Source organism: Mangifera indica, chromosome 18 (assembly GCF_011075055.1).
Source record: "Mangifera indica cultivar Alphonso chromosome 18, CATAS_Mindica_2.1, whole genome shotgun sequence".
Classification (NCBI taxonomy): Eukaryota; Viridiplantae; Streptophyta; class Magnoliopsida; order Sapindales; family Anacardiaceae; genus Mangifera; species Mangifera indica.
Genome location: NC_058154.1, coordinates 7,966,513 through 7,987,828, shown reverse-complemented (window position 1 = coordinate 7,987,828; position 21,316 = coordinate 7,966,513). Strand labels below are relative to the sequence as shown.

Below are 21,316 nucleotides of genomic sequence, written 5' to 3'. Positions count from 1 at the left end.
TATCATAAAAAATTATTATCATTATCATCGTTGCATTTGCAATATTAAACATGTTATTTTTCTTTTTTTACACTAACCTCATCTCTAAGGGTGGCATAAAACATACGTTGTATCTCTGCAACCTTTGTTTTAATCGATGTTTGTCGCTCTTCAAATTGTCTAAAACGTTACTTTATTGTACCATGAACCCACATAGCATTTCCTTAAAACAAACATTTTCAGTAGTTGATGGGGGTCCATTATGTGTGACATTAGGAGATCTTCTAGCTGTTTGTTGAAAGGACATCGACGATCAATATATGGATCGACGCTTAGACCTGGCAACTAATGGTGCAGTCCATCCAGACACGACTAGATTGTGTACAGGTGTGTTTTGACATGCATGGTAAAAAGATTAGATTGCATTGTCAGATTGAATAGAGCTATAGTCATTATCAGATTCTTCTGCGTACCCCACGCAATCCACAACCTTTCTATACCGCACTAATTGCTTCTCCTTGACAGATGGAATCAACACAGGAGTGTTAATGTCCTAATAAATATTTCAGTAAATGTATCAATTTTTTACGATATAACAAATTTACTTATTTTTTATGTTCAATATAAGTTAACGTAACTGAGAAGCCCCGAATATACTGTTAACACGATCTCACCCTGGTCGCTCAAGTGATTTTTCTTTCAACATTCAAGAGATCCTATCTTTGTACTTGCAAGCTGCGAAACGCTGCAAATTACTGATAGCTTCATATATCCATAGCTGCATCCCATAAAAAAAATTTTGTGAAATGAATAACATATGCAAACCCAAAAAGTAAAAGTAATATAAATCTAATTTAATATCATATTTATTTCTAAAGTTACTTGAAATGCAACTGTATATCCTATTAATGCATAAGTTTACTTTGGAATATACGGATTGTATGCTCAATGCTCATTCATAACTTTTTCATATCGTTTCTTCATTGCTCAACTTATTGATTTCGTTGTCAACTTCCAAACTATGGGCCCCCAAGGAAATCTATTGAAACTGTCCTAATCATCAACTAACTGCAATATATGTTCTGATACCACTTTTCAATTATTTACTCCCAATAATCCATAAAGTATCAAATATGATACAGCTATTTTGACAGCATCTTCATCATTGTTTCCCCATACTTTAGACATTAAAGTTTTATTGAAATCACCATAAGTCACAGATTTACCACTTGGAAAGTACTTGTTTCTAAAATTTGATGAATCTATTGTTATGTATTCAGTTATATTCGCTTCTCTACTAACCTTTAGTCCAATAATCATAGCAAACTCAATCGGACTAAATTTATAATTGACCCCATTTAATCTAAACCAAAACACCTTTCTTAACTCACCTTTATTCACTTTCCGAAATAATAACACTATGTAATAAGGCTCGAATCATATCCATACACTTCAAGATTTAAAAAATGTCAAAAACATGTTTATCTAAATAGTATCTTTATTATTAAAAATATTGATCGCAACTCTAAAATCATGAGCATCATGAAATTGCCTCTCCCCCACTTGTTCATAAATTGAACATTTCTACAAAAACAAATTTAAAATGAAATGTTATGTTATGTTATTCATTCAATAAAGTAGGTAAAATTCACAAGTACAAAGCAAATATGACATTCTGTGAACAATGTCATTGTGTGACATTGTGCGATTTTGCGCGGTTGCATGACATTGCGTAGTTAGTGTAGTTGGTGTGGTTGGTGTGGTTGGCGCAGTTAGCGCGGTCCTGTAAATTTGTGTGATTTTTGACTCTTTGATGGTTACACTTTCAAACATCTATTAACGGCGAAATTACAACTCTATTTACCATTTATAATATTCAAAACATTTTTATACATAAATCGGCAAATTTAATGTTAGACTCTAAAACCCTAACTGCCACGGGAACCACCATAAGCTATGCACATTGTTTAAAAATATTATTTCATTCAATCCAACAACACTCAATGATCAATACCCATAAACCCATAATAGGTTATTTACATCCGTTCAATAAAAATAGACATAAATCAAATAAACAAAATAGCAAATGGTAACTAACTTGTGAAACCATTGTCGATATATCGTCGCTTCTCAATATTTTGTTGCTTGTCTAATGCTACTAGTAGGATGTTCGCCTGTGAATTCTGGATTATATTTTCAGATTTTCGATTTTGACTTTCGCTTTTTCTTTTTGGGCAAAAGTAACTTTTGTTTTTTTATCTTTGTCTTTTTAACTTGTACTTTCAACTTAAAGGTAAAATGAGTAAAAAATTTATCGTTTGTTTAGGTAGATTAAACCTCTACATGTTGACCTAAAAATGTATAAACGGAAATATAATTATTTATTTTAATTAATTTCCCAAAGCTTAAAATAATTCTTGAAGCAAATGGATACAACTCCTTAGCAAGCTTGGGATGCTACGCCAATTCAAATTGACTACAAAATTAGATATAAAAGGGCAAAGGGAATGTTGTCATCACACTGGTATTAAGATGTCTCCTCTTAGAGTTCCCTATGGTTACGCACCACCAATCCATGTACCTTATTTTCCTAATTATTCAAAGGTTGAGGCAATAAACACATTTCTCAAAACAACAGAAGCTACTCTAAGTTACCACGCACCATCTTCAAAAGGCTCAGAAAGGAATGAAAATTTTGACAGACAAGAATTAGTCTAAGAGGCAATTCCACAAGTTTCCATGCACTAAGGTAGACTTTGGTCCATTGCAAATTGAAGATACCACTGGTGCTATAACCTACAAGCCGAAGCTTTTTGCAGACCCACAAATACATAATGTATTCCATGTTTCTTTACTCAAACTAGTCTATGCTAACATACAAATCTCACCTACATTGCGTCAACCCTCTTCTGCACTAGCTCCAATTTTGCAGGCTATTTTGGATAGTAAAAGAAGTGCAATTTCTCTTGGATATTTCACTAAATCAATAAAAGTTGTAATCAGCTGAAACTATTCATTTAATTTACATTAAAATACTAGTGTAAACACCAAAATTCTTAAAATATATTTGATTCCATAAAATTGGATGACAAATTACTTACTTTCCTCTACACTCTTTTTTAACTCTTGTATGCATGTGTACATTTGTATCACCTCCAGAACGAAGCAGTTTCTGATACTCTGATCTACAGTTCTTTCATCCTTCTGAGTAATTAACTGAACTTCTCAGAATTGTTAGGGTGGCGCCCTTCACAATGAAATGGATATGCCTGTTAAGCAGAGTTGTTACCAAAGCTGCAACACTGACTCCCGTATTCTTCGCCACATGTTAAATTCTGGTGTAGAAGGGTCAGCCGTCTGTTTTTCCATTAATCTCTCAATTGATGGTCCCATTTCATGCACAATTTTGACAGATTCTGAGAGTCGATTGAGCAAGTTTACCAGAGCAATCACTTCATTGTGTTGCAACAGCAGCTGTGAAGAGAGAGGTTAATTCAAATTCAAAGGAAAATTTTAAGATCTGCAAGCATATAGACAATGTGACAATACTAAAAGTAAAAGAAGCAAAAACTCACACGTTGAGCTTTCTGATTATGACCGTCTACAGAAAAGAGGATCTTTAATGCAGTGCCAAGACCAAGAACCTGAAGTTTTCCCCAAAGTCTACACTTCTCACAGCCAACACAATCCATCAATGCACTGCAATAAACATGGCAGGAGAGGGAACTTAACAACAGAATAATCTCAGCTTTCACAGATTGAACTGGGAAGAATACACAGATTTACAGTAAAATTTGGCGAAATATTAAGTGTGGCTAGAAGTGAACATTGACTGTTGAGCCACACAAACAATAAAGAAGTTTCCATCGTTAAATAACAATAATTAACTATGATTTGAGACTAAAAGAGATACCTAATGTTCCTGAATTGCTTTTGAATCTGTAACTTCAGTTCAGGTCCACTTTGACCTTGCCAAAGTTTAGCCTCATCAAATGGAACAGGACATGCTGCTTGGAGTTTGGGATTGTAAAGCAGCTGCTTCATCAAAGATTGTGTTTTCAGGTCCTCTATATTGTTACCAGTATCATACTCAGCCTGCTCCAAGTAATCTGCAGCCTACAACACATTTTGAAGGTATTACATCAATCTTGCGGATAAGCCAATCTAAATGTAGAAAACCTGAAAAGTCAAAATCTAGGCCAGAAGTACTCACTTTAGTCACTGCACGCAGAACAAAAAGGAATGCGAAATATAAGTTTCTAACACGATCCTGATATTTTAAAACACGATCATACATCAACTCCAGATTCTGACCCCACTGAAATATTTTACAGAATATGTCAGAACCAAATCAATCTATAAAAAAACAAAATCTTCTACAGATTATATTTTGGATATAGTACAATGTTGCTTATAGAAGAATTGCATACATTGCAGATGAAGTTATCAATACCAAGTCATCCAATATCATTTATTATGGGTCTTTATTATCACCGAAAGGACAGTCAAGGTGAAAGTAAAATCTAAGAAATCTAGGTGAGACTGATTACTTGAAAAGTGAAATCTTTGGGAGAAATGTTTGATTTTACCATGGTCAGAGATGTTTTCCCCCCCCCTTTTTGAGTAAAAATAAAAGAAGGTCTGAGTGATGTAGCTAGAATTCTATTCCTTCTAAGTCATTCTATGCCTTCATATGTCATATAAATAAAATTATCCATGGAAGAAATGATCTCGATCATTCAACCAGGCACAAAACACATAATAAGAAAACCATACAATATAAAACTGCCTCAAAAATTTAAAATTGCTTTAACCATAGAATATTTATAGTAAAAAGAGAAAGAGCAATAAAATCAAATGGCACTATTTAGAATACTGACCAGATTGGTAGCTTCATCAAGAAGATAATCAGCAGCTATGTGGATTGAAATTGAAGAGTGAAGACCCGATATTAATTTGTACAAAACCTTTTTCTCCGGGCATATCTCTCCTGACGAATCTTCACAAAGCATTAAACACAATATTACCTTGGAAAATATAACAAAAGGAAAGAACAAAAAGAGGGAGAAGGATAATAAAAACAAAGTAGTAATGGGCCCAGCCTTTGTTAAATCACACAACAAAGACCTATTTATAAACAGATGTAGAATAACGGATAAAACTGAACTAATTGAAAGTATCAAACTTCTATATTATTACATAGTGAATATGGAGCTTCTTACAATTAGAATAATAACAAAGTAGCAGGCAGATATACATATACAAAAAAACAGAGTGTACTAATTAGCTAAATTTCAAGTATCTTTTCTTATCCTCTATTTCCTAATTCATTAATCAGGAAAAGCAATAAAGGAGAAAGAAAGATACTAATGCAGGAGCAAAGGGTCAAGGCAAGAAAGAAGCTTTCCAGTGATTACTTCATAATGCAGTCAAATGACCTTGTATGCATTTTGTATAGTCAAATCAGCAATGACAATCAGATAAAGCATCCTAAGTGTATATAACAAAGGTCATTTCAGTATGCTATTCGGCAGAATGACCAAACAAAAAGAGATCAACTCACATTTTGGACAATTCTCTGTATAAATAGCATCCCATATCCTCCTAGCTGATGGACCAGCATAGCCAGTGTAACGTTCAGGGTTTAGCAGAAGATTTACATATGTCATCTCACCTGCAAATTAAAATTTTGATAATCACACTCTTCAAAATTCTCTTTAAACAGAACCTCACTGAAACAAACAGCATAAATCTCAAAAATGATGATGAAAATTGTATCCACACAGCATCTTTTGGTTATGCAATAATCACAAAAGCAATTTAGCCAGACTACATCCAAAGTGAACCCCAAGGCGTAACAAAGATAAGTCTACTGCACCCATGATTTCATCAAAAGGAAATAATTGTATGAATTTGTGGTCCCATACACTAAATAAAATATGTTCTGCTGCTTTATAAATCATCAAAGAAAATATAATTTAATAGAAATTCCAAATGTAGCCATACCATTATCAGTCTCATCATCACTTGTCCATGGGTTATCTGTTTCTATCCAGCCTCTGAAGGCTCTATTGTCTAGCGTGCGGTCAACAGCTGCCTCTGGCTTTCCCTCTTGACATATCACATCATCTGAAGGGAATGGCTTCTTAAATGGTTCTGGAAATTCACTTTCTGGACATTCACAGACACTGCAATCACGCAACCGGCACATTCCATCATCAGGCCAAAAGGGGCAATCACACCACAACTTAACCTACATGGGACACAAGGTTATCAGGTGAAGAAAAAAAAGAAAATACATCTGCATGGCTAAAGAATTGCCTAAGCACAATACCATTTCAAACTACATTGAGAAAGAAATAAATACTATGGTGGATGTTACAATGTTTAATTTTTCTATGCTGACACAGCATTTTACCATGTGCTCCAAAAAACAAATGACCATAAAATATGTTTATTTGGAAAGTACTTTGAGAGAACAATAAACAAACTGGTTGCTAGACTGGCCTACAACTAAAATGATGCTACTGAAAGAGAATGGATATCCACAATTCGTTGGTTGACACAATAGTAGCTAGAATATTGTACCACAAGAGAAAATAAGAGCCACCTTGAGAGGCATTTTGCATTGAAATTGATCCATCCTCTTGTAACTGATAATAACTTGATATATAAGGTTACCCACACATGTTCCAGCGCCTTAGTAAATGTCAATAAGCTATGATGCTTCACACATTGTTATTTTCTTAGTACTTTCAACACAGCAAATGAATTATTTTCAGCAATCTAATTGATTGGAATTCCCAATAATTCAGTAAAAATGGACCTTTAATCACTTAGTTTATGTTCAGTCCATCTTGTTCAATCATTTGATTAGTGGAGACAAAACCCTCTCCATTACATATTTATTTATCCCCAACAAATCAACTTAGAAGCACGGTCCTATAATACTCATTCTACTAAAAGAAACAATGAAGCATGTTATTCAAACATGGTCTACATAAATTAGAGTTAAATAACAGGGCATACCAGACCTTAAAGTATCGGAAAAAGGGAGTTTTAACAAGTTCTTGTAGCAGAGGGTGCAAAACCTCTGCATTAACACTGTCTACTGTCTCATAATCACAACAGCAGTCCTCAACAATGCCCCTATACTTCCCTGATTCCTACAAAAAAAACAAAAAAAGTCACAACTCAATTTTAAGTAGTCCATACAAAATCTCCACATTGCAAAAGGAATCATTTCTCATGCATGCACTAAATAAGAAATGATTACAATGCAACTAACAGCTTTCTATTGTTTTTTAATATGTACTTCTCCAATGAAACTATTAAAATTGAACCATTTATCTTAACATATGTTAAATAGTGTGCTTGGAACAAAAAACTAAAACAGTTAAAACACATGTTGCACTTTATTGAAAGTCTTAAACATATGATTCTATTCATGAATTATGAGATCTACGACATTATACTTCCAGATTATGAGAATGCGATCAGATCTATCTTATCAAGAAATATGAGTATGACATTATTATCATTTCACCTTACAGTTACCACATTCTGATATTGAAATAAAAAAGTGAATCACAAGATCGACTTAACCAGACTAAACCCTAAATTTCATAAAAGTAAAAAACGAATCAGACTCCACGCCACTTAAAGCTCAAAGTAAGGTCAAACTACCGTACCATTACCGTCAACTGCACGAATTTTCATAACATGCAATGATAGTTCATATAGTTCAATTAATAATTAAGATTATCAAAGCACACTTAAAATTACAACATATCATTGTTTACTTGTAATGAAGAATAAAGAGAGAATACCTGAGAAGAACAATGACAGGACTTGTCATTGTTACTAAACAGAAAAGATTTAGATGCAGCTCTGGACGTCACAGCCGTCTTCAATGCTAGCGTCAGCGCCGTCGAAACTTCTGTTTTCACTGCCATAGCCAACAACACAGGGATCAACGCCGTGACCAATGCTATCGTCCACATAGACCGTCTCCATGATCTCTTCACCACCGCCGTCGTCTTCTTGATTTCTCCTTCACCGCGACTCATGTCCTCCTTCACCATCTAAAATTCAAAATCTCGAGCTGATATAATCAAAGTCTCCAAAAAAGATATATCAATAACACGTATTAGTACTAATAAATAAATAATTAATTAGATTAGATTCAGAAACTACGCGCCGTTAGCCAACAGTCAAGGAAATGTTAAAATTTCGAGCTGATATAATCAAAGTCTCCAAAAACATGCGTTGGCCAGTGACGGTTCGCTGTCAACGCGGCAATTGTTGAAAATTTTGTGACACGTGTTGGCCTGTTGAAGCGAGTGACGCGCGAGATTGTTTTGAGTGTGGAAAGCGTGCATCTCGGGTTTGTGTTAGTGCGTGCTCTGACCAATAGGAGCTCGAGTTGGTCACGCATGTTTACTTAACGCATTCGTTGAGATTTAGGTTTAATTTGGTTTACTAGAACCAGGACCAGAGTTCAATTCAAATTGAACTTAAATTCAATTTGAATGAGTCTAAAATAAATCTTATAACAACGAGCTCGAACCCTAACTTGAGCTCTGTTTGATATTAAAATCGAGATCGGGGTCGCCCTTGAGCCCAAATAATCACCTGAGTAGCTTGGCACAACTCACGAGCCAGTTAAGCTCGCCCAAGCTTCTGAAGATCAATATCTTTATTCCATATTAAAAGAATTAGCTTTAAATTCTTCTAAGGGAGGCCTTTCTTCTAGCTTTTGGTTCTACTCAACTTTAAGTTCAACTTTTACCGGCTCATTCTCTGGTAAATATAAATTGATACGGTGGGCTTTAGTTGGCCTTATTTCCTCTTGTTGAGAGGAAAGCTTTCTTTTCTTCTTTTTCACTGATTTGGAAGATAAATCGGTCATATTTGAATGCTCTAGATTTTGGAGTTTGGTCAATGACCTTTTGGAGAGGGTATAAAGGTTTAACAGGGAAGGTCAGGGTAGTGTTTCATGTTTTTGAATTTCAGTTTCGTTTTTTTGAATTTTATCGTTTTATGATAGATCGACTCGTATTTTTCAGATTTCTGACGAATTTTTCGATTGTTGTTATTCTAAGGTTTTTCAACTTTTAAAATTCAAATTACAGTTCCGTTTTATCGAATTTCACCGTTTTACAATAGATCGACTTGTATTTTTCATATTTCTGAAGAATTTTTCGATTGATGTCATTCTAGGGTTTTTCAACTTTTAGAATTCGAATTTCAGTTCCGTTTTTTGGAATTTCATCGTTTTACAATATATCGACTCGTATTTTTTAGATTTCCGAAGAATTTTTCGATTGTTGTTATTTTAGGGTTTTTCAACTTCTAGAATTCGAATTTCAGTTCCGTTTTTTTGAATTTCATCGTTTTACGATATATCGACTCATATTTTTCAGATTTTTGAAGAATTTTTCGATTGTTGTCATTTTAAGGTTTTTCAACTTTTAGAATTCGAATTTCAGTTCTATTTTTTCGAATTTCACCGTTTTACGATATATCGACTCGTATTTTTCAGATTTCTGAAGAATTTTTTGATTGTTGTCATTCTAGGGTTTTTCAACTTTTAGAATTCGAATTTCAGTTTCGTTTTTTCGAATTTCACTATTTTACGATATATCGACTCGTATTTTTTAGATTTTCGAAGAATTTTTCGATTGTTGTCATTCTAGGGTTTTTCAACTTTTAGAATTCGAATTTCAATTTCGTTTTTTCGAATTTCACCGTTTTACAATATATCGACTTGTATTTTTCAGATTTTTGAAGAATTTTTCGATTGTTGTCATTCTAAGGTTTTTCAACTTTTAGAATTCGAATTTCAGTTCCGTTTTTTCGAATTTCACTATTTTACGATATATCGACTCATATTTTTCATATTTTCAAAGAATTTTTTGATTGTTGCCATTCTATGGTATTTCAACTTTCAAAATTCAAATTTCAGTTTCGTTTTTTCGATTTTTATCATTTCAGGATATATCAACTTATATTTTCTTATTTTCGGTCGATTTTTCGATTGTTAACATTCTATGGTATTTCAACTTATAGAAATCACATTTCATTGCAATTTTTCCGTATTTTACCGTTTTTGGCTATATCGACTCGTATTTTCTAGATTTCGATCAATTTTTCGATTATTGACATTTTAAGGTATTTCAACGTATAGAATTCGAACAATTTTATTTGTTAAGTTTTGTCATTTCCTTTTTGATTATTTCGTATTTTTCTTCTTTTTATGTTTTTTCCACGAATACATTTGTTTACATATTTGTTTTTTTAAATGTCTAACGAATTTTTAAAATTTGTGCAGGATAATTCTCGCAAAAGAAAATGGGTTGACGGCGAGCTACGAATCTCCAATGAGTCCAGACATTTCCGGGCAGATGCGATATGTCATACACAGCGCAGCGCATTATCTAGGATTACTTCTACATTGACCTCGGATCAACTTCAACTATTTGAGATGACATGTTTTGGGTATCTCCTTCGTTGACTGTAGCGTATTTATGTTACGTTTTTTTAAGTGTTTGGCGTTGTCACGGAGCTACGATTTTCCCCGAGAGTCATCTACCTCTATGCGTCGATGTTTAGTGTCGCAGTTGTATTTTCACTGTATCGAGTAGCTCACGGATGTATATTTAGTTACCTCGTTGTTTGTTTATCGTTCTTCATATGTTCGTATGTATATATTTATTGTATGTGCGTATGTGTACGATGTACTTTATCTGTCATTATATATAGATATGTATTTGATTTCATTCTATATGTGATTTGAGTGATGTATCGTAAAACAGTGAAATTCGAATTCTAAAAGTTGAAATACCCTAGAATGACAATAATCAAAAAATTCTTCAGAAATCTGAAAAATACGAGTTGTTATATCGTAAAACGATGAAATTCAAAAAAACAAAATTGAAATTCGAATTCTAAATGTTGAAATACCCTAGAATGACAACAATCGAAAAATTCTTCAGAAATTTGAAAAATACGAGTCGATCTATATAAAACGGTGAAATTCGAAAAAACAGAACTGAAATTCGAATTCTAAAAGTTGAAAAACCCTAGAATGGCAACAATCGAAAAATTCTTCGAAAATCTGAAAAATACGAGTTGATATCTCGTAAAACGGTGAAATTGGAAAAAACGGAACTGAAATTCGAATTCTAAAAGTTGAAAAACCCTAGAATAACAACAATCGAAAAATTCTTCAGAAATCTGAAAAATACAAGTCGATATATCAAAATGCCCCCCAAATTTTAATAACATTTCATTTGACCTTTCAATTATCTATTCCTAAAATTTCATTGAGAAATTGATAATGCTCTTATGATGTTTAATATCGCAATACCCCCTAATTTTAATAAAATTTCATTTAACCTTTTCTAGTGAGTGAGGAGGTTTATATAAATAAAGGGAAGGGTAATTTTGACATTTTAGAAAAAGTCATGGGCATTTTTGCTTAAAAATAGTGATTTTGGGTATTTTTGCTTTGTGGGAGGGTATTTTGGCCATTTTTGATAATTTCCCTTTTTTTAATTTGATTTTTAGTATAATTTTTTTGTCAAAAGTCAAAGTCTATTTCACCTTGGCTTTTGCTTTCAACTTTCAAGTCTCTCACCATCTCACACACGCATCTTCTAACTTTCTATAAACTTTTCATCATTCAGGTTTCAAAAAACTTCATCACTTAGTGCCTCAATCGATAACGTCAATAGCCAGTGGACTCCTTCTCCCTTTCAAGATCGAGCAGTTCCTCTGTTCCACTCCGATGATGAATCATTTATGCTTTCGGTTCTAGGCCACTTCTATTTGTCTAGCATTCACGTTTGGAGGTGACAAGTTCAACAACAACGATAGAAGACATATTAGGTTTGTTATTTGTTTACTTGAATTTTTAATTATTTGTCCAAAATAGAAACCTTAATTTTGGAATTAGAGTTTCTAATTTGGGGGTTTTGTGTTATTTAGTTTTATGTATTTGCTAGTACTTTTTTCATTTGTGTTTTAAAAACTAAATCTGTGTACTATGTTAATATTTGATGTGTCTTCATATCTAATCATTTGCTAGATATGTAATTGAAATGTGGGAGTTTAGTTGATGCCTAGAAAGTTTTTGATGCAAATGATATCTACTTACGCAAAAATGAGGTTTCTTGAACAAGCAGGAAAAGTGTTCGATTAAATGCCTCAAAGAGACAACTTTTCTTGGACTACAATGATTTTAGGTTATGTACATTACAATCAAATAATGGTGGCTTTAGATTTGGACAAAAGTATGCAAAGATGTGAAAATTCAATGTCCAATAGGTTTACAGATTTAGTTTGCATGCTTACATTTTCACTTTGCATTCACTGTTTATGTTTAGGTAAAGAGATTCATAGTTATATTATGAGAATTGGGTTGGATTTAGATGAGGTAGTTTGGAGTGCTTTGTCTGATATGTATGGTAAATGTAGAAGTATAAATGAAGCAAGGCACTTTTTTGATAGAATAGTGGATGGAGATGTAGTTTCATGGATGGTTGTGATTGGTAGATATTTTGAGGAAGGGAGGAAATAAGAGGGGTTTGCTTTGTTTTCTGAGTTGACAAAATCAAGGAGTAAGCCTAATGAGTTTACTGTCCTGTAGATTGAGAGTGTTAGTTTTCACTTTGGGGTGTTCAAACCTTAAACACATAACATCAGCTTGTATATTTTGGTAACTGGCTTTTATCTTTCATTGAACAGTTTGCTTAGATGTTGTGGTTTGTAATGTTCACATGTAAGCGTAACATAATAACTTGTGTGGTCTTTGTTATTAGCCCATTAAAGCTACATAAGATTGTTAGGTTCTAGTTCAAAACTTTGTATGGTTTAAGAGAACTGTATTATAAATGGACATGAATAACATAGGATCATACATATGTAAAATTTCAGAAAGCTATAGCATTTAAACATGAATTCTTGTTGCTGCCTTCTGCAAGAGGCAATAGTGTAAAGTTTAACAATAATAATAATAATAATAATAATGATAATAAGTTGATACAGATACTTCTACTAGAGCATCTAATTTAGGATGCTAGAAGATAATTATTGAGTTTAAAATCAATTAACTATTATCTTTATTTGGATGTCTGAAAGTTGTTTGTGGTGCAGACCTAGTTCAACCAAAAAGAATCAGGGTAAAGCTCCCAAAAGAATTCACAAGGCTGAGAGGGAGAAAATGAAGCACAGAAGCATTTGAATGAACTTTTTCTTGACCTGGACAGTGTTCTTGATAAATTATTTGTATTTAAAAAGATAATAAATTGGAAGTATTATTAAAGATTCATGATTAAGTTGGGGATGTGAATACATGATTTTCATTATACATACAATGGTTTTTAAAGCTCATAAATGTAGAAATGTTCATTTATATTAAGTATCAATTATGTTTTATGGCTTTTGGCACCAATATTGTAAGTTGTAATGCCAATTCACCTTGGTGTTCTTGTGCATAAATAGTTATGGAACCACGGGAGCTCATGTAATTGTTTTGACCATTTTACTTATTTTTGACTTGGAAAGAAGTTAACAGAACAAATGCAAACTAATAGTTTCCATGCACATGGATTATACTTGGTGTATGTTAGTTCTAATGGATTATCTTCTGTTATCTTAATCTTATGATGCATATGATATAATATTTTTTTTCCATTCCAAGATACCTAGAGCTCGTCAAGCTTAGCTCAGGCTTGTTAAACCTATTCGAGTTGAGCTCGTGAATAGCTCGCGAGGCTCAGGCTAGTTAAGCCTATTTGAGTTGAGCTCGTGAACAGTTCACGAGTAGCTCGCAAGCTAACGAGCTTGAGTTTGAGTTGTTTTTTAGCTTGATTCGGGCTCGCGTGAACAGTAACCAAGTTGAGTTCGAGCTCAACTTAGCTCAAATCCACCCCTGATTAGGACATAACACTTTGGTCTCTGGTGGATACATTTTCAATTTCAGGGACCGAAATGTTACTTTTCATATTAGAGTGCTTAAAAGATAAACATCATGGATAATTATCCCAATAAATACCCAATTGTGTAATTCATGGGTATTAGTATCTTATGTTTCATATGATTCAATATGATACAAGTAAAAAATAATACATATTTTATAACACTCATCTCCAAATATATACTCTACCCAAAATATGGATTCGAAAAGATATGTTTATTTAAACTTCCCTCAAAGATATAGCAAAAATTAAAAGCATGATATTAAACTCATTCAAACATGCAGCATGCAAAACTGTGTAAACAAATTTATTCATTACATCCATATCATAAATAAATCCATAATAAATCATCCATAAGTAGTGAAGTGTCTAAAATCCCTAAATAAACCTTGTATAGCATAAATGTAAATCCATAAATACATAATAATGTCCATATAATAAAATGACCAAAATGCCCCTCTTCTCATGCAACATCCAGAGTTAACTTGTTAGCTCTCCTGCCATCTCGTTGCTTATCTTGCCTACCTACAAAACTACAACGAGGAACACAGTGATTAAAAAATACTCAATAAGTAAATGACCTCTTAACACTTTACATATAACATAACTCATAACCAAAGTGTTTCAATTCTCAATCACAATGTGGTACTCTCAAATGTCTCCCCCACCATCACAAATATCCATCCAAACTATTTTTGCACACTCATGTCATACCTTCATCGATCATATCATCCTGGATGACTAATGTCAAACGATATACATCAGTATCTCAAATGTTTGGTGAAAGAATACGATATCCCAAATATCTATCATAAAAGTGCACTATGTACACTGTGGACCAAGCTTCAAGCTAAGGATATCTTAATCATATGAGGAGTCAGATCTCAAGTTTTTCCCTATCTCGCACAAGACTAAGCTCGTATTTCAACCCAATTCCATTAGCCTCATATGAAGTTTGATATTATTCACTTGTTTGCGCATGCCTCATTTGTCAATAAACAAAATATCAACCACTACGTTCTATTGGTCTTTTTTAACCTTTACCAACACTAGCAGCGATTTGGGGAGAATTCTCTATGGATTTTATTATTAGGTTACCATCATCCAAGGGATATACTGTAGTGTTCATTATTGTCGACCACCTATCTAAGTATACCCATTTCCATGTTTTGCCAACATCCTTTACTGCTACTAAAGTTGTTGATGTGCTTGTTGATATGGTTTGTCATCTCCATGGAATACCAAAGGCAATAGTTTTTTATTGTGATCCAACATTCTTAAGTAATTTTTCGCATGAATTGTTTTATCTAAGTGGTACTAGACTCCAATTTAGTAGTTCATACCATCCACAAACTAATGGCCAATCTAAGGTGACGAATCGAGAATTAGAACAATATTTATGGTGTTTTGCAGTGGACAACTCCAACCATTGGATCTGATTTCTACCATGGGTAGAATACTCATATAACACTTCGTATCACGCTTCCATTGGGTTACTTCATTTCAAATCATGCGTGGTTTTTTACCTCCTACTCTTTTGCCTTTTGAGCTGGGCAATACCGTTGTTGAAGTAGTCCAACAACATCTCTTTCAACAGGATGTCATCTTGTGTGAGCTCAAAGACAACTTATATCGCTCTCAGAATCGCATGAAGCAAATGGCTCACAATCATCAAAGTGAATTACAATTTGAAGTACGTGATCCAGTTTTGGTCAAATTACAACTATATCGATAATCTTCATTAAGCAAAATGCTCAAGACATCACTCAACTACTTGTGTAATGAGAACGTTTACCCCTAGAAAAAGCTTCATGGATTACCTTAGATGACTTTTACTCCATATATCCAGACTTTCACATTTAGGACAAGGTGGTGTTGGAAGGCATAGGAAATGATAAGAGAACAAGAACCATTAAAGCATAACAACCATAGAACTTCAGCTGAATGTGTGAGCCACTCATGTGGAGCAAAGATTATATGCAAATAATGGTAAGACCATTTGAGCAAAAGGAAAAGGTTGTGATAGCAAGGGCAATAGAACAACAAATTTAAGCAGCAAGACCTCTTGAGCATGAGGAGGTTGTGATAGCCGGGACAACAGAATTACAAATTTAGTTGTACGAAATATATAAGAGAGAATTGGTTATAAAGTGAGAACCACTTTTCTTTTACCAAATTATGAAATTGTAATTGTTAAACTCTCAATGTATGTAATGTTGATAGAATGAATGGAAGGAAGGGAAATTTCAGCCTATTTTTTTACAATTATTTGAACTTTTGGCTTTGTCATTAATAATTAGAACACTTGAAACCCTGGATCTGTCAACAATCACATAATATGTCATAATTACAATAATTATTTCCACTCCAACAATTACATGAATTACAAAATAATAAGAATAATACTATGTATATTCATTTTAGATATATAAATACATACGCATTTATATATGTTATCATATGATTGGATATTATTTTATCTTTAATTCAAAATCAACTAATCCCGTAATGATAAACATAAAATATATATCGATTTATATAATTAAAATAAATGCACATAATTTGATTGCTCGAATAATTATATAAATTACAATCAAATATTAATTATTTTGTATTTATTTAGACTATGAAGTCTAATTTAAAATCTTAATTCATACCAAAAATAAAAAATTTTAACTAATGTAAAATAGAACTTTATAAGTTAAATTTTAAAGACATTCAATATCTTAAAACGAAGTTCGTAATTGATTTTTTCTTATTCAGTTCGGTTATTATTATGCCGATGGTAAGACAACCCAAAATGTAGTACTACTACTATCACAAAACATTAATACAATCCAACCCTTTCTTGCCTGGCAAACGGAGCCTAAAACAGTGAAGAGCAGCTGAAAATATCCCTACAGCAAAAATTTCCTCTAATTCACCAAACTTGTTCCATTTACAAGATAGTACTTCAGACTAAATGACTTGTTTGAGCCATGAAGAAATATAAACAAGCACAAGGTTGTAAAATTTACATGGCTTTGTTATAAGCCTCAATATGAGAAAAAAAAATTACTTGACAAATTTTGCTTCACTCCAGGTATCAGTGCTTCTATCATTTGTATTAAAGGTTGAGTAACTTGTGGCTTCAGATAACAAGTTTGGCGTAGCTGGGTTGTCTGGACTATTATCAGGAGAGATAATATTCTTTGGTTCTATCTTAGTGTTTTGGTGACCTCTTATTTTCAGGTCCATGAGATCGGTGATTAGCCCCGGCTTTGTTATTTCGATTTTGTTGATTCCTTTCTTACCTGTTAACATCTTCACAACAGATGACATGGATGGCCGGAGCTTTGGAGTGTCTTGAGTGCAGAGAAGGGCGATCTTTAGGAACAAACACGCCTGCTCAGTGTCAAAATCCCCATTCAATGCAGTGTCTACCAATCCAACCAGCTCCCTTCGCTCATATAAATCCCATGCCTACAGAAAAAAGAATCCACAGGTCATAAAAAATCTGCCATTTAAGCGTAATCTGTCATTTGCAAGACTTCAGAATAAGCCATCCCAAATAAAATGAACATATTAATTTTCTTAATAGACCTCCATAAAAATATGTTTTTCCTTTCCATTATTTCTACAATGAATCGAATCCAGTTGTCATCAAGAATCAGCCTAGTTATTAATATATGCATATCTAGAGATCTACTTCAAGACACATATGCCAAAACCTTGACTTTGAACAAGTCATATGCTTTGTCATTACTTGTACCAGGATTACTTCATAAGTGGTGAAAAAGGACATTCTCTGTGGAAAAAGGTCTCACAATGAGGTAGTGCCGGGTCAATGCCCATTCATTGCAAACCCTGAGTTTTTCTATTTCAATGATACACTGACAGTAAAAATCCATACCCATTCTAAAAGATATTGTTCTTCGGCAGGCAACTGTGCATTTTTGTTGCATCTCCCGCTGACTATTTCCACAACAAGGACACCAAAACTGTAAATATCTGCTTTTCTTGTTAATTGCCCCCTTATAGCATACTCTGGTGCCAGATAACCTCTGAAACAACAAAGCAAATGTGAACCATGATGTTAATATTTGTTGAATATCATAAAGAGAGGGATAAATTTCAATAATATTTTATTAACATATAGAAATGTTAAATTTCCATCATACTATTGGACAATAACACATAATATCAAACATTTCCAAACAGCTTAGACACTGGAGATATAGATCCCATAGTAGTCCTGATCTCAGAACTATCAATAATTGTAAGATGCAATCCAATATTTCAACAGGGTAACTGGCAAGATGGAACTTACATTGTTCCAGCCACACGGGTGCTGACATGAGTAATGTTGGGTGGGATAAGCTTTGCAAGACCAAAATCAGAAATTTTGGGTGTCAGGTCTTTGTCAAGGAGAATATTACTTGCTTTAATATCTCTGTGAATAATGTGAGGTTGTACATCCTCATGAAGGAATGCAAGCCCTCGTGCAACACCAATGCATATTTTAGCTCTTGTTCGCCAACTAAATTGGATGTTACTCTGGCTATGGCCTACACCTGAAAGTGAAATGGTTCTAGACACTCAAGTTCCATTTAACAGAAAAGGAAATTAAGAAATCTACTGAATAATAATGGGAAAAAATTTAGCACAAGCATTTTCTGAATAAAAACTATATTCACAAGATGCAACTTCATGGTCAGGGATGGAGCCAGAAACCAAAAGTAAGTGGGTCAAGTTCAAATAATAATAAAATGTCTAGAGGTCAAGGTAGAATAACAATGAAATCTAGGGTGATCAAGTTGGATTTTATTGATAATTTACATGAACCATATAAACAATTTTCCAAGGTCAAGAAGTGTCAACTGACCCTCCTTGGCCCCCTCTGGCTCCATCTATGTTCATGGTATAGGAATCCAACATTGCTTAAATAAAATAATGGTCGATTAAAAACTATATTCGAAAATTACCTAGAAGTGTTTGTGCAAGGCTATTATTCTCAAGATAGTTGTAGACTAAGATTCTGTGATTTTTTTCGACACAGCAACCATAGAGCTTTACCAAGTTTTCATGCTCTATTTCTGAAATCACCTCAATCTCTGTCACGAATTCCTTGGCCCCCTGTCTTGATTCAGCTGAAAGAACTTTTATGGCAGCAAGTTTCCCATCCTTAAGCTGTCCCTAAACAATATATATATTTTCCAAATGTCATTTCTTTGAACAAGAGGAAAAAAGGAATTTCAAAACTAAACCACAACATTAAAATGAAAAACGAGGTTACCTTATATACAGAACCAAAACCACCCTCTCCAATTTTGTTAGTCACACTAAAATCTTCAGTGGCGGTTCTTAATTCTTTGTAAGTGTAGAGTTTAGCATTGTGTATGCTGGTAAGTTCTGTTAACAAATAAACCTGATTAGAAGTTTTGCATTGGCATGATAAAACACATTGAAAATAAAACATAAAAGGCTTTGCAATTTACCATCATCAACTTCAAAAGGCTGCTCTCTTGAAGAATCACTCCCACCGCAGAAGCAAGAAAATAAAGTCATAACTTTATGATACAGCAGTGACCAGCTTATCTACTAACAGTCAAGCTGATGCTTCAAATAAAGCCACTTCTACGCCCTGTGAAATTGCATCATTGAAAACACAAATATCAATACAGATACATAACTCTTCCTAAAAAAGATGCCAAAGAATGCAAGCAGATGTAAACTACAAGTAATCAGCAACACCCAGATCACAGCATTACTAAATCAGCGAATAATAACAACAACAAAATCACATAAAATGTCTAAGGAATTTGAGTTCACAGAAGGACAAGACTGAATAGTACTTTTCCTAAGGCTCCACCTGTTATTGTCTTTCATTCTACACTCTGGCTCTGTTAATGTTCCTATTGTCACTGATGATGAATAAGAAAAAACTACAGAGACCCAATAAACCAATGGGTTTAGGCGGAGAATTCAACTGATACAACATACACAAAACTCCGATTTCATCAACTACAAGAAAAACGGCACCAGTCTTTAAAACACTCATAAGATCCAGGTCAAATGCAATGATTCTGCAGTCAAACCAAACCCATATAATTCTAAACACAATCATTCAAACATCAAAATCAATAAGCAAAAACAAGAGGAATTCAAATTATGGGAAATGTTCAAGATACCAAAAAAGCACCAAAATATCAGAACAGAAAAACCATATCACACACATAAAGAAAACCCAAAAAGCCCAGAAGCCAGAATTAAACAACAACAGAGATAAAGCAAAGAACTTGACAAGAAAAAAATCCCACAAGGATTTGATAATCCCAATTCCCACAAGGATTTAATCTCATTCTGATCATAATTCCACCCAGGTGGTTCAAAACATAAAGAAAACGTAAGCAGAAACAACAGAAAATGAAGGAAAGAAAAGAGAGACAAAAAAAAAAAAAAAGAGAAGAACTGACCTGAAGAGCAGAGACAAGGAAGAAGGGCAATAGGATGATGATGAAGAAGAAGAAGATTATGAAGTTGAGGTATGAAAGAGAGATACAAACAGTCACAATAAAGTCCACGAAGGAAAGGTTACGGCTTTTGAATGGAAAATTCAATCAAAAAAATTATAACTTGTGAAAAAGGCAGGAAATGGCCAAGGGTGAGGAAGATCGAGATGGAAGTTGAAAGTAGAAGTGCGAGTATAGAAATACTCTTTTTTATTTTTTGGTTTGTTGACTAATGGGAAGGAAGAACGAACGAGAAAACGTCAAACACAGATTTGTTTTCCCACCTTCACCCCCTTCAGAGTTTTGGCTATCGGAAAAAAACAAAAAAAAAAGAGTTACGTGCATAATTTTTATTCATAATAATTTTATATACAAATAAAAAATATTATTATATAATTAAATATTTAAAAATTAAGAATAAAATAATATTTAATTATAGGATAATATATGATTATTTATATATAAAATTTGTATGGATAATTTTATTATTAAAAAAAAAAAAAACTAGATTACATGCTGCTTGTCAAAAAACTACACCTATAGTCAAATAATTATCATTTCCTTCTGATTGAAAAACAAACTTGCAGAATCTCACCAAAAGGTTGCCAATTTCAAATGAGAAACATCTTTAAATCAATGTAAAAAAGTCAATATTTATTTACTTTTTTTCATTTTAATTTAATGATATTTGTGTGGTCAAAAACATTGACAAAGATTACAAGATCTTGACTAAATGAAACACTTTCCAAATGTTTTGCATACACGTGGGAAATACTAAACTTTGATTTGGGGGAGTAAATGCAAGGTTTAAAACTATAAAGTGTACAAGAATTATTAATAGCATTTTTGGGGCATAGGTGAAAA

The 21,316-nt window shown here is 33.3% G+C and overlaps 2 protein-coding genes and 1 long non-coding RNA gene across 5 annotated transcripts; 1 reads left to right on the top strand and 2 right to left on the bottom strand.

The window, feature by feature from the left end:
• Positions 1 to 2,470: 2,470 nt before the first annotated feature.
• On the bottom strand, positions 2,471 to 8,197 carry LOC123201271 (endoplasmic reticulum oxidoreductin-1-like). 2 transcript variants are annotated; one of them, XR_006498796.1, is made up of 10 exons: positions 7,809 to 8,197; positions 7,014 to 7,145; positions 5,986 to 6,232; positions 5,543 to 5,653; positions 4,860 to 4,978; positions 4,193 to 4,297; positions 3,893 to 4,095; positions 3,555 to 3,678; positions 3,081 to 3,453; positions 2,471 to 2,957 (listed from the first exon to the last, which is right to left on the bottom strand). XR_006498796.1 is itself a non-coding variant. In XM_044616698.1 (9 exons), the coding sequence occupies exons 1-9, from the start codon at positions 8,061 to 8,063 to the stop codon at positions 3,265 to 3,267; spliced, it is 1,485 nt and encodes a 494-aa protein (XP_044472633.1). In that variant the 5' UTR covers positions 8,064 to 8,197; the 3' UTR covers positions 2,967 to 3,264. The 2 variants fall into 2 exon arrangements, 1 of the variants encoding a protein (XP_044472633.1); XM_044616698.1 differs by lacking the exon at positions 2,471 to 2,957 and having other exon boundaries at positions 2,967 to 3,453.
• Positions 8,198 to 11,536: 3,339 nt separating this feature from the next.
• LOC123201561 lies at positions 11,537 to 13,587 on the top strand. The gene is made up of 2 exons (XR_006498845.1): positions 11,537 to 11,871; positions 13,138 to 13,587. It is a non-coding gene; the product is annotated as an uncharacterized LOC123201561 (long non-coding RNA).
• A 3,272-nt stretch (positions 13,588 to 16,859) lies between these two features.
• On the bottom strand, positions 16,860 to 20,726 carry LOC123201370 (cold-responsive protein kinase 1-like). 2 transcript variants are annotated; one of them, XM_044616845.1, is made up of 7 exons: positions 20,417 to 20,726; positions 19,439 to 19,584; positions 19,237 to 19,352; positions 18,926 to 19,130; positions 18,271 to 18,514; positions 17,854 to 18,004; positions 16,860 to 17,423 (listed from the first exon to the last, which is right to left on the bottom strand). In XM_044616845.1, exons 2-7 carry the CDS (start codon positions 19,506 to 19,508, stop codon positions 17,016 to 17,018), a joined length of 1,194 nt encoding a protein of 397 aa, XP_044472780.1. In that variant the 5' UTR covers positions 19,509 to 19,584; positions 20,417 to 20,726; the 3' UTR covers positions 16,860 to 17,015. The 2 variants fall into 2 exon arrangements, with proteins under 2 accessions (XP_044472780.1, XP_044472779.1); XM_044616844.1 differs by having other exon boundaries at positions 18,926 to 19,136; positions 20,417 to 20,724.
• Between the last annotated feature and the right edge of the window lie 590 nt (positions 20,727 to 21,316).

Coding starts and splice junctions, on each gene's coding strand:
- LOC123201271 (XM_044616698.1), bottom strand. CDS start 8,063: ATGGTGAAGGAGGACATGAGTCGCGGTGAAGGAGAAATCAAGAAGACG. Junction 5,654..5,985: donor TGATGATGAGACTGATAATG/GTATGGCTACAT, acceptor TTTAATTTGCAG/GTGAGATGACATATGTAAAT. Junction 3,454..3,554: donor ATAATCAGAAAGCTCAACGT/GTGAGTTTTTGC, acceptor CTCTCTTCACAG/CTGCTGTTGCAACACAATGA.
- LOC123201370 (XM_044616844.1), bottom strand. CDS start 19,508: ATGACTTTATTTTCTTGCTTCTGCGGTGGGAGTGATTCTTCAAGAGAG. Junction 19,353..19,438: donor GCCTTTTGAAGTTGATGATG/GTAAATTGCAAA, acceptor ATTTGTTAACAG/AACTTACCAGCATACACAAT. Junction 17,424..17,853: donor AACAATATCTTTTAGAATGG/GTATGGATTTTT, acceptor TTTTTTCTGTAG/GCATGGGATTTATATGAGCG.